This window comes from Larus michahellis, chromosome 2 (assembly GCF_964199755.1).
Source record: "Larus michahellis chromosome 2, bLarMic1.1, whole genome shotgun sequence".
Lineage (NCBI taxonomy): Eukaryota > Metazoa > Chordata > Aves > Charadriiformes > Laridae > Larus > Larus michahellis.
The window spans coordinates 74,789,159-74,802,212 of NC_133897.1; the positions used below are offsets into that span (position 1 = coordinate 74,789,159).

Genomic DNA, 13,054 nt, shown 5'->3' on the forward strand with positions numbered 1-13,054 from the left:
CACCACCACGTACACCGGAGTTCTCAGCTAAGCAGGAGGGGAATAAAAGGTGTAAAATCTCAAAAAGGAACAAGAGGGTCTCCAGAAGCTGTCCTTCAGTCTAGGCTGTTTGGTTTTTAGTAAGTTTAGCAATGTTATATGTTTTTTCAAATATGACATAAAGGAAAGAACACTTCCATTCTATAGCTGTTTTGTAATAGGAGATACAGAGTTGTAGACAGACACATCAGTTTTTCCACTGAATTTCAGTCTGTGTTTTCTCACGGGATTGATGCAAAATAAATATCCAGTAGATGAGAATGACTAATAACATACACAAACTATAGGAAACATTAACCTTATCTGAAAACAAGTATAGACAGCACGTCACAGACCAAAGTATCCTGCTCTGTTAGCATCCTTGTGTACCACAGGTTATCTTTAAGCTCTCATTCTTTTCTGTGTAAAAGAGTGAAATACCTGTTGAGTCGTAACTAATTCAGAGTTCTTGTTCCTTTCAGATTATTCCTGGAAAACCAAAGCTGCTCATCCTCCATTACCAGGTCCTACTTTCAATTCAGCAGCAAAAAACGTGACTATTTTAACTCGCCCACCAGCAATTCAGCCAGTACATGGAAGAACAGACTGGGTGGCCAAATACGGAGGAAACAGATAGAAAATGCCATCCTTGTGTAGATACGTGAGCTGTGTTCAATTCTCCTGCACTGGAAACCTGAAATGCCTATTTGCTCAAACTTTTCTTAAGACTATGCAATACTGAAGAAGGAAAAAAGACCTTGTGTTCTATTACCTGTGGAAGAAAAATATTAATATATATTTATGATGCTGTGTAAAATACCGGCTATAAAGTAGGATTTGTTTAAGTATTGTATAACACATATTGCCAAAACTACTGAGAAGTAGATTTCACTCAACATTTTTCTATAGAGGGTCTCCTATCATTGTACTCCTAAAGCGACTGTTACAGTTGTTCGCCCAATCCAATGTCCACTATCAGCATATGCTTGTTTTCATGTACACAAGCAGCTAGAAGCGGGCCTAAAGCAGAGCAGCATCAGGCTTTCAGGTATTAGGCTGGTTCCTTACCAGAAAGTGAAAGCACAGATCGGGCTTGGTGAAGAACACCACGCTCTCATACAAAGATTTCAGAACTCACTTGTAGCTAAGAGTTACTTAGGGTCTGTGATGTGCAAATATTCATAACAGCAATGAGAACCTGACTCCTTGTAGCAGGACATAAGCAAACCACGGATAAATACTATACAGGGAAGGTCTAAAAACTTGGCCCATGTAGCCCATGAATGGCTACAGAATGAGATAGCAATATTGGAAAATAGCTAAACAAGTTCTGAACGCTAGACTTACCTTGCACCAAGCTGTAGTGAAGCCTAAAAATTAGATTCAACTAGATTAACTTATGACCATTTTTGGTCAAAGATCTGTGGAGATTTATATCTGTCCTGTCAAGGGAGTGTCACAGTGGCATTTTAAGGAGCCTGAATCACTGCAGGCTGTCATCATTTTAAGGGTGAATTAGCCAAAAAGGCATAAATTATCAGTTAACACCTACTTCTACATGTTTTTGATGATGGTGATCAACCTAAGCTACAGAAGTTGAGTAAGCTACATGAGGGAGGGTATTGGGCTGTTGCTTTCTGATTTAGATCTTAAAGGCCAACTTAGGTACCTGAAAACACAAGCTTTAATAATGCAATACCTCAATCCATATATGCTCATTCAATACTTTCCCTGGCTTCTATACTAAGTTTTATAGTAATATCCCACAAAGGACCTTGCAATGTACAACAAATTGTTTTTAGGATGTTGATCTACGCTCTTTCTGTTAACAGCTGCATTTAGAACAGATGCTTGAGGCTTAGTAATTACATTAAACCTGCCATTTTAAAGTACAAAATTTGTATGTTCTTTAAAGGTGTAAAGCTGTTCATGACTGCTTTAAGCATTGTAAAAAAGAAATGTATTTGTATGACTTTTATAACTGCATATAAAAATATAAATTCCTGTTGTTGACCTAATGTGCCATAATACATGGGTTACATTAACTTACCGGAAGTCAGTTTAATCTACCATACTTGTACCAAAAAGTATTTTGTTATGAAAATTGCACCTAAAGAAAATGCCACTTTAATACTGGAAGAGCTACAATGGGATGGGGATATCTGGTTAGTAATGCCCTGGAGACTTTAATTCAATCGCCATTGGCCTAGGCTTAAGTATTTGTCATGCCCTTAGTACTACCACATGGCCCTATGCTATTTAAATGCATCTGAATTTATCTGTAGAATATATCTGTAACTGGCTATGGCAATGAAGGACCACCTCAGACTTTCTGTAACAGGCATAAATGCATTAGTTTCATAATTAAAAAACAAGATAAATGAATCACTCATCTCCAGTACAAGACACCGTTGACTTAGTTAAAATCACAGTCTGGTCAAGGAATTAATTAATAATGTGTCCCTGTCCATAAGTCACCTAGAGCAGAAAAATAAATAGGTATTATTTATGGCACTAAATACGGTTAGAAGAAACATGTTGTCCTTACCATATGCTAATGTACATCGAAACTGCTTTGACATAACCATAACAACCTTGACATGTTCATAATCAAAGCATGACAAGCATTAAGAAATTCTTGCAAACAGCAAGAAAAAACAGTAGTAAGAGGCTAATAGGCTTTCTCGAGTCATTGTAACTCAGATGCATTGATACACATTGAACTGTTAGTGCAGAAATGCCATCTAATGCTTAAGAAATTTAGTATATGCTGATAAAGTTCCAGGGGAGTAAGAGGTATGTAAGGCTCAAGCTTTTCTCTCTCCCATTTGTCTGGATTACTACTGTTTCTCCCGAACATGAAAAGTGATAATAAGAGTTCTACAAGCAGTTCTTAATTCAAGCTACCGCTTTCCTAAAGCAAGGCTTAACACTTTGATCTAAGAGTTTAAAAGCTTATCAGTCCAGTTCCCTGCTTTCTATTGTCTTTATTCCATTAAAGGACAATTGCAGGCCAATTTTGCAAGTTACCTGATTTGAGACTGCCATTACACAATTAGAAAACTGCTGAAGCATCTGCTTATTGCAGGAGATGGATGGATGTTTGCACCTTACTTCCACAGAAAATAACTGCTTCAAAAGCAGTATGAAGAGGCAAATAACCCATACAGTACTTTAGAGAAATATCTTAAATGCTGATGTGTGGCTTATTAACCTTTTCAAGTGAGAGCAAAGACATTCAGACACCTGCGTGCCAACGCTGGGTCCGCAGCCTGTGATTAGGCACTTTAAAAGGACTATTTATAAGCAAACTATCTGCTGTCCTGCTCAGTCCTTGTTTCTATGCAGAGAGGTAGGAGGAAAAAGTAAATACGGTTGAGCACCTGAAGCCAAACTTTGCAGGATGAGGAATAAGAGCTCTAGGAAGGTGCCCCGAGTAGTTTTTCCCAGGAGACCTCATTGCCTGTGCTCAAGCCGGCTCTAACTCAAGCTGTGTGGCCAGGGGCAAGGCTGCCGAGAGCCCTGCCGGAGCTGCGTTGCAGCCGAGTCCCTGCCTGGCCGTGTCCCTGCTGATCTGGAGCCCACCCTGCTTGACTTGGCATCCCGGCTTGACCTCAGCCCTGCCTCACCATTGCACTGCTGGCAGAGCCTAGCCACCGCCACCCCACTGGCTCTGCACTGCCTGTTTTACTGCGACAAGGAAGGAAGGGAAGAAGACCACAAGATGTCACCCTCCTGCGAAGGTACTAGCCTGATTAATTCAGAGAACTCGGACCAACTCCAGAGTCATCACTCTAATGGATCAACCCCACTGCTTCCATCTCTCCCAGTACCAGCCACCAAAGAAGAAAGGCTGAGGAAATCAAAGCTCAGGATCTGTGCAGAAAGGGAAGTTAAGTTAAATGAGAGCAGAAAAGGGATACATTACCATCCATGTGCAGCTCCCAGGATTATTTCTGTACGGCAGGTTTATATTTAGAACTATCTCAGGCATCAAGGGAATCAACTGAGGACAAAGACTGATCAACTGAGCCCTTCAGTCTTTAAATAAACTTTCATAGAGCATTTTTCAAATCTGAAATAGATGATTCCTCTCAGAAAAAAAAAAAAAGAAAATAAAATTACTTTAATAGAACACTTGTCTGAATATGTAGTGTGTAGGCTTTTGTCCTCTACACCTCCCCCCAGTTCATGGGATTTTTATATCTACAAGTCACTAGAGTCAGGGAATGGAATAGAGGTTATTTATACAATTCATGTTTGCCAATATATCCAGACACTGCGGGAAAGGCACCGAACTGTATAAATCCAGATGAACAAGTAAAGTTAAAAACAGGTGTGCAGAACAGAGAAGTTTGTAATAATAATTTGTTCGTTTATTTAGAATAACATTTTAATCCTCATGAAATGCAAGACTATGCCTACAATTCAGCATTATCTAATACAGCATATTTTTGATTTATGAGTTACAATCTGTAAAAGTGAAAGAAATGACATTTAGCTGCGCACTTTCACTTACAAGTGATTGCAAGAACAGGTTTGCGTTCATTGTGTTACAGCAGGACCTCGACAGCCTGCTCCGTGATTGTGTTTTCTGGGACCGGGTTCGAGCACACAGTGCTGGGAGAACAAAGTCCCTGACTGACAAACATCATGATTGGATAAACTGGCAAGGAAAGGGAGAAGTAATGTAATAAGCACGTTTGTTATATTAATTACTAGTGACAAATTGGCAACTCCCCTCCCCTTGTTTTAGCGGTATAGATGATTTTAGAATGACAAGTCCAGATGTACATTTAAGTTTCAATCCTGCAACTGTCCGTGTGCAAGTGCCAAGAGGTCTTTGCCTACAGCAAGTTGCAGGACCAGAAGCTAAGGTAATGCTATACTCATATTTTCTTGCTTCACAGTGCAGAAACTGTTAAGACAAATACCATTTTGGAAGACGTAGCAAGGGATCTCAATGTCAGTCCTTTAAAAACACAACCCACATGTGTTAGGATATGAAAAATACAATGGACAGACAGTGCCTTTTCCACTTTTGTGCAGCACATTTAGGCAGTTGCATTTTCAGGCTTCTCAATCAGGTATCTTCAAGTGACTTGATGCGGACTTAGGGCTTAAGAGGCTTTTCCATGATCTGCAATCCAAGCCGTCCAACCATCAGTAAACTGTTGAACAGAATAGTTGTTATAAAAAAAAAAAAGGGATGGAGGACAAAATCCCATAAAGAACAAGGAGGAAGAAAACACTGACATGATTTCATTTAGCTGAACTCCGCCAGGAGATTTCATCATTCACAGAACTTGCCGCATAACATTTTAATCACAATATAATCCACAAATAAGTTAAATAAAATGCTTATTCAAAAACAGAGAGAAGAACAAAAGAGGGGTGACTTACCTGGCACCAGCAACTATCCCAGGCATTGCTTTTCTGGAGTTGTAAAATCTCATTCCCATAACAGCAGACAAGGTTCCAGACGCCACTGTTGAAAAGAAGCCCAGTCAGATCCATTTGAAACAGAAACACCAGCAGAGCACCGCAGTGCTTGGACACCTAGCGGTGCCAACCAAACAGGCATATGTCTACAGACAGGAACGCCTCCCTCCTCGCCGCAGGGAAGCGTATGCAAACAGAAATTTTTCACTATGAGAGTGGTGAGGCACTGGAACAGGTTGCCCAGGGAAGTTGCGGATGCCCCATCCCTGGAGGTGTTCAAGGCCAGGCTGGATGGGGCTTTGAGCAGCCTGGTCTAGTGGGAGGTGTCCCTGCCCATGGCAGGGGGTTGGAACTAGATGATCTTTAAGGTCCCTTCCAACCCGAACCATTCTACGATTCTATGATTTTACTTCTTTTTGTTAAACAGTAGAGCTGTTGCAAGCTTCTCAGCAGCTTTGGTAAGCGTGCTCCACTGCTCAGTAGAAGCGAGTAGATCTCACCAGGGTTAAGACTACTGTCTAATCACCCACCACCTCCAATCCTCTGGGCAGGCCACTCTCCCTCCCTCAGCTTCTCCTGATTTGCAGAATGACTATTTACTTTAATACAGATAGGCTCAAAACTGCCAGAAAGCTGGGACAGTGACAAAGTTCACTATGTGGGAGGCAAATATTGTTACAGTTCCTGTTTCTCTGTGACATTCTGATCTGGAAGGTGGCAATAAATTCTACAGCTAGAAATAAAACAACCCCATTTGAAAATACACATTAGTAAACAGAAAGCAACTTAAGGGATCAAACTGAAAAGCAACTAACATTTTAAACATTACTCCAATTTATTTAATCTCTAAGTCTGGGAAAAAAATCCCATCGATATTCACATAAAAATTACAGGGCCGTTGCTTCTTCTTCGAAGAAAGGCAGGTGCAGGTGTTTTATAACTTTCTCCAAAGCTTCAAGATTGTTTGCATCAGACAGGGCAAAAGGTATGCTAAAGATATTCCATCAAGGTTCTTTTTCTGGATTTCTACCCGTGACGCACTGTGACCAACCTCAAGCTCAGTGGGAGCCGCAAGGGCACACTGCAGCAGGACTGAGGAGGACTGGATGAATAAAGAGTTGTCCTACACTGGGACGTAACACCGCTTTCAAGAGGTCCACCTGCAAGCGCTACATGCACCACATCAGGGCATAGCGAAGCTGCTCACCTTTCTGTCACGACACTGCCTAAAAAACTCACGCTGGAGATGCACAGAGCAGAAGAGACAGTTCACAAATGGAAACTTTGCTCCATGTTGCACTGCATTTTATGTTTCGTTCCTCACTGAAAAGGCGGTTTGGTCCTCTGCAGTATCTACCACGGGCTTCCTAAAGCCTTTCAGCACATTATGTGATCAAGTCCTATTGGTTTTAAATAGTGTTAAATCACTGTAATACTGTAGTATCATAACACTAATAATACTACGGCGTAGTTACAGAACAAGGAACCTCAAGAGGTCATCTAGGCTAACCTAGTGCCCAAAGGCAAGATCAATTCCTGACAGACACTGGTTTAACCAGTTATTAAGGTCCTGCAGTGATGGAAGCCCACCTGATCTCTTCCAGTGCTTCATAATACTTTCAATTGGCATTTTATCCTCCTCTGTCACCTGAAGGGTTAACTGCAAGCTAAACTCACAACTTCTTGTCCCACCTACTGTAAGCAAGCAGAATGTATCATTGCCTCCTTTCTTTTACGTACTGCAGACTGTTTCTTCCACAGCGTATGATGCATTAAAACATACACTGCTCTTCTGAGATGCCTGTGCAAGCCAGTATTCCATAAAGCCACACAGCGCTTGTCACAGTGCTGTCACTATTGCAAAAATGCTTATTCCATGACCACAGGCTAAAAACCCTGCTTCACAACCGAACATTTTTCATGTATGTTTCCTGTGCCTACATTAGTTTAACACGGTATCTCCTCTGGCAGAGGAGACAGGTATTTCTCACCAATGCCGGCTTCAAGGACAATCTACATTTTAGGTTTACACAAATACCTCCGGGCTGTGGGACAGGAGCTCCTGCCACCACCACTTACAACATTTGTACAAATAGAAGGGCACAGATCAGCTGAAACGCGCTAAGAAGAAAAGGTTACTATTCCCACTGCTACCGGTAATGCTCAGTCCTTGGCTGCCCAGCGAACTCACCGAGGGAGAGCCACACATTCTTTGGATCTTTGGACTGCTGGTAAGCGCCTAGTCCCGCCAAGCCACCAAAGAGGAGCCCGGCAGCTAGAGACGGGACGCTGCCTTGGATAGAATGAAAGACACAGCAGTTAGTAACTAAGTATACGCACAAAGCTACCCTGCAAACCAAACAAGTGTCCATCGCTAAAATAATCCACATGAACAATCTAAAAAAAGGACACTGGAGTGGGGTTTCTTATAACTAAGACACTTTGCAGGCCTCGGCACCATTTCCCCACAACCCGGATTCGGGGGATCGGCCGGGGTCACTCCCCGCCGCGGCCCAGGGCCGGCCGACACCCCGCCGCCTCCCGGGGGCCTCAGGTGGGCCCGGCAGCGACACAGACCGCCCTCCCCAACCGCTCGGACACCCGCCGGGCCAGGCCCAGGCCCGGGACACCCGCCGCCGCCGCTACCGGCACCTACCTGCCTTGGCGTAGCCGACGACGCCGCCCGCCGCCACCAGCGCCGCGTAGCCGAAGCCCAGCCAGTCGTACTCCATCTGCGGGCAGCGCCTGGCCTCGCCCCGCCGCCCCCCGGCTCCGACCTTGGGCCGCTCTCCCCGCCGCGGCGCCGCCTTCCCCCGCAGGGCCCGCCCGCTGGGCCGTGACGGGCAGCCGGAGGGAGGCCGATCGACCCGGCGGCCGCGGAGGCCGGGGCCGGGGCCGGGGCGCGGGGTGGAGGCGGGTGCGGGAGCCGTGCCGCCGCGGCCCCTGCGGGGCTGGCGGGGTGGATGAGCCGCAGTGCGTCCCGGGCCTGCGGTTCCGCGGGAGAAAAGGTCTTTAATCACCGGTTACCGACACGGGTAAAACAGGCTCGGCTTGGGGAGGTTAATTTAATTTATTGCCAATTAATAACACACTAGGAAAGTCAGAAATAGAACGAAATAAAACCATCTTGTCCCCTTTTTTTTCAGGCTCACCATCACTCTGGACTCCCCCGGGGGATGGGGAATGGGGGTTGCGGTCAGTACAAAATGCCTCATCTCCCCTGCTCCTTCCAACTTGCTCTCTTCCCCTGCTCCAGCGTGGGGTCTCTCCCGCGGGGGACAGTCCTGCACGAACTTCTCCAACATGGGTCCCTCCCACGGGCTGCAGTTCTTCACGGACTGCTCCGGCGTGGGCCCATTGCACAGGGTGCAGTCCTTCATGGACAGGCTGCTCTAGCGTGGGCCCCCCACGGGGCCACAGGTCCTGCAGGAAAAACCTGCATCTGCTGGGGCTCCTCTCCACGGGCTGCAGCTTCCTTCAGGGCATGTCCACCCGCTGCCGTGTGAGGTCCTCCACGGGATGTGGTGTGAGTACCTGTTCCACTGTCGTCCTCCATGAGCTATAGTGTGGGTATCTGCTCCACCGTGGTCCTCCATGGGCTGCAGGGGGACAGCCTGCTTCACCGTGGTCTTCTCCGGGGGATGCAGGGGAATCTCTGCTCCTCCTCCCTTCCTTCTGCTCTGACCTGGGTGTCTGCAGGGCTGTTCTCTCGTGTTTTCTCACTCTCTGTCAGCTGCTGCTGTGCAGTGTTTTTACCCTTTCTTAAATATGTTGTCACAGAGGCACTGCCACCATCGCTGACGGGCTCAGCTTTGGCAAGCAGTGGTTCTGTCTTGAAGCCAGCTGGAGATGGCTCTGCCCAACATGAGGGCAGCTCCTGGTATCTTCCCACAGAAGCCCTCCCTGCAGCCCTCCCGCTACCACAACCTTGCCATGTAAGCCCAATACAGATATCAAAAGAAGGCATCTGGATTGCCCAGAAGCTCTGCTGAGCACAGTGTCACATGCTGAGTGATGGCAGTGATGTGCTACAGGGCACAATCCCTGGCATCACATGGAGCAGCCGCCCCAGCACTGCACTGGATGCAATCCCAGCTCCCGAGGGCGGGTGGAGGGTGTAGCTCTCCCGTTCTGGGGCTGCAGAGGTGCCTGGGACTGGTTGGCTGGAGAGCAGCTTTGCGAGAAAGGCCTTGGGCATCCCAGGGTGTGAAAGAAGTTGCTCATGAGGCAGCAGCATGCCCTTGCAGCAAAGAAGGTAGACGGTTGAGGGAGATGATCCTTCCTCTCTGCTCTGAGGTGAGACGCAGCTGGAGCGCTGGGTCCAGTTCTAGGCTCACCGGTGCAAGGGAGACATGGACATACTGAAGCAGGTCCAGCAAAGGTCTATGAAGATGATTAAGGGCTTAGAGCATCTTTCATACAAGAAAGTGGTTGAGAGAGCTGGGACTGTTTAGCCTGGAGGAGAGGAGGCTCAGGGGCATCTTATCGATGCGTATAAATATCTGATGGGGAAGAGTAAAGCAGATGGAGGCAGGGTCTTCCCAGTGGTACCCAGTGATAGGACAAGGGGCAATGGGCATGAGTTGAAATACAGGAAATTTCATTTAAATGTAAGTAAATCATTTTCATTGTGAAGGTGGCCAAACACTGGAAGAGGCACTCAGACAGGCTGTGAAGTCTCCATCCTTGGAGATACTCAACACCCAACTGCACACAGCCCTGAGCAAGTTGACTGTGCTTTGAGAAAGGGAGTTTGGACTTGGTGTACTCCGGAGGTGCCTTCCAACCTCAACTTGTCCATGATTCTGTGTGACACAAGCTCTGTGAAATTGGTGCAAGTTTCCCAGCTGATCTCTACCTCCTTCCTTCCCAGCCATGCTTTGGGAACTGAGCGCTGAGGTTTGTGCTTGTGACAAGATCTTTTATGTATTTTACAGAAAGGAAAATATCATGAGGCCCACCTGACACAAGAAGCAAATTACCTTCTGACCCCTGGCAGAGCTTGTTCATTAATGTGTACCCAAAGGTTTACCGAACTTGGCAAGTTTCAAGGCCTGCCTGTAGAACAACACAAATGACTTGTCGATCATGCTTTCTGCTTTGTGGGGCTTTTTTCCCCAACTGCACTACTGATGGTAGCTATTCTTGGGCCTGGATGTATTTGCAAGGAAAAAAAAATCAGAAGAGCTGAAGCTTGCACACTGCAAACTATGGTCAGACCAATTCCTTCACAAGGCAATGAACTTTCCTCCACACTTGCTTCCATAAAAGACTCCGGAGAAGAGGTGTTCAGGCTAGATCTTTGTTCTGTTGTATATGAATAGTTAAAAGACTAGCACAAACATATTTTGACCAAAAGAAAGTTATTCTGACAAAAAGGTCATCAGGCTTTCGCTAAACAAACAAAACAAGATAAAAAAGGGCCACCTATTGCAGTTTTATGAGCTCTATGGCAAACCAGCAGTTTGCCCCTGGTTATCTGGAAAAGAAGGCTTACACTGAACAAATGACGCTTACCGAAACAGTGTTTTTATTCTATTTAGCTCATCAGCTCTTCACATTCTCAGTTCATTCTCTCACGTGCTGTTTTCCTTTTCCCATCTTTTTTTTTCCTTCTCTTGCCTCCTGCCCACTTTTGTCCTCAGGCTTTCTCTGTCTTGTCAGCTGTCCTCCTCTTCCCAGTGTTCTCTGGTCCCCCTTGCTCTGAGCTCTGTCTATCCTCTTAAGACCCCCTCTACTGCCTGTAGTAGTGGGTGCATGGAAAAGACTAAGAATATGGATCACATTTGCTGAAGCTTGCTGTCTTTTGTGGGGGCAACCTGATTTGCATTTTTGTGCCAAATATTTGTGTTTCAGGCACATCATAGGGTTTGCAGTGGAACCTGAAGCATCTAGCCAATATAGTGCTAATGACTGTCCGCAATGACTTGCTGATCAAAACCAGGCTGGCTCCTTTGTTTAAAGCAGGACCTTTGGTCTTGCTTTGGCATACCTAATCAGATCAGATAGTAAGGTTTACCTGTTACCTACTTGATGCCATTGCTTTGCCTTGAGTACCTATTTCTAGGCCTATTTCTAGTACCTATTTCCCGCCTCTTTCAGGTGCCCCTCCCAAAAATGACATTCACACACCAGCCAGTTGTTTATCATTCCTAAAGAGTGCCTTCATGCTCACAGAGCAAACCACCACCGTGCCACCTTAAAATACCTGCTGGCAGTCAGCAGCCCTGAGCCAGCAGGATTTGCTAGGCAAAGACCTTTTCTTGGATGGTCCTCTGTTAGCAGAGGTCTGAATCTTCCCTGGCTTCTCTGGCGTGGGGAGAGGAAGGAGATGGCAAGCAAAACCATAGCTATAGGGTGGCACCATGAATCTGGAGCAATGAAAATCCATCTTCATTCAAATCCATTAAGAATGGACTTATTTGCAGAGGGTCAGCCTCTCTGCTGTGGAGCAAAGCCAGCAAAACATTTTTTTTAAGCCATATGTCAAGATGTTATGTCCATTAGATATTTGTGTGTTCACAGGCTGGATCCTGGTGGAAGCGGAGGATGCTATTGTATTCCTGCACGTCACAGCATAACGCGGCATCTTGACCTCTGAATCAGTGTGTGCGAAGCAGCAGATCTTGGCACCATCCTCCGTGATGTTTGCAGCACCTGTGGCTTCTACTTAATTCATTGTTTGGCGTTGCTGATGTCACTGCTGACTTCACAGCCCACAGAAGTCAGGTCTGCCAGAGTCTTGAATTAGAAGCCAGCGACTGACTCAGAAGCCAGTCAGAAGGCAGTCCTACCGGCCACTTTAGTTTTATGCCACCTGTGGGTATGCGATGATTCATTCATGTGCATCAAAGCTTCAGTCTGGCACTTGTGGATGCCAGAATGCTGGGTTTGTGGTAGCTGTGGGGCCCATAAATTGAGACAAGGTTTGCAGGACAGGGAGTGGGATGTTGCGAGAGAGCAAAACAAACCAGACCACAAGCCCATTAAAGTGTTCCTGGCTTTTGCTCTGTTCTACAACTTCAGTGTCACCCCTCCTTGCTTTTATACCATTTCTGTTATTCGTCTGGGGAACATTGATTTTGGACTCATATTAGTTGGCTACTGTATGACCTCTCGGGTGATGCCTGATAGTAGTGGTGAAACTGAAAACATGAATACATCCGCATTACTTTCATTCCTTAAGTGAAGTTAAGAGGATACCCTGGTGAGCCTCTCTTTTTTCCTTTTTTCCTTTTTTCTTTTCTTTTTTTCTTTTTTGTCACTAGATTGACTTGAGCAGCTGCCTGGCTCCTAGTCCTGGGATCATCGCTGCCACCTCTTCTTTTGGGTCGGCAGAAGTACTGCTTGGCCTCTTGGTAGAGGAATTGATATAGCTAGGGTGTGGACAAATCTAGCAGGAGGGGGAATGGGAGGGCTGGGAGTCTTGTGGTTTAGGCTGGCTTTTGCAGCACCGCTGCCAGACATCGAGCCACAAGCTAGGCCTCAGACTCGTTCTCCCTTCTCTTCAAGAAATCCTGCTTGGGGACTTCTGTGGAATTTAATTCAGGCCTCTAGACAGGAGCCCTGGAGCAGCATTTGCGCAGATGCCGGG

General features: G+C 45.9%; 2 protein-coding genes across 4 annotated transcripts in view; one reads left to right on the plus strand and one right to left on the minus strand.

Moving 5' to 3' along the window:
• MAK (male germ cell associated kinase) overlaps positions 1–2,068 on the plus strand; it is a 33,934-nt gene extending 31,866 nt beyond the window's left edge. For 2 of the 3 annotated variants that reach the window (XM_074575969.1, XM_074575973.1), the window contains one exon: positions 501–2,068. In XM_074575969.1, the coding sequence (XP_074432070.1) occupies positions 501–655 (155 nt within the window). In that variant the 3' untranslated portion in view covers positions 656–2,068. The remainder of the gene's footprint in view (positions 1–500) is intronic. The other variant, XM_074575971.1, reaches the window with a different exon arrangement.
• A 2,304-nt stretch (positions 2,069–4,372) lies between these two features.
• Positions 4,373–8,304, minus strand: LOC141739185 (transmembrane protein 14C-like). Its single transcript, XM_074575974.1, has 4 exons — positions 8,117–8,304; positions 7,652–7,753; positions 5,422–5,506; positions 4,373–5,189 (listed from the first exon to the last, which is right to left on the minus strand). The coding sequence occupies exons 1-4, from the start codon at positions 8,190–8,192 to the stop codon at positions 5,132–5,134; spliced, it is 321 nt and encodes a 106-aa protein (XP_074432075.1). The 5' UTR covers positions 8,193–8,304; the 3' UTR covers positions 4,373–5,131.
• Positions 8,305–13,054: the final 4,750 nt, after the last annotated feature.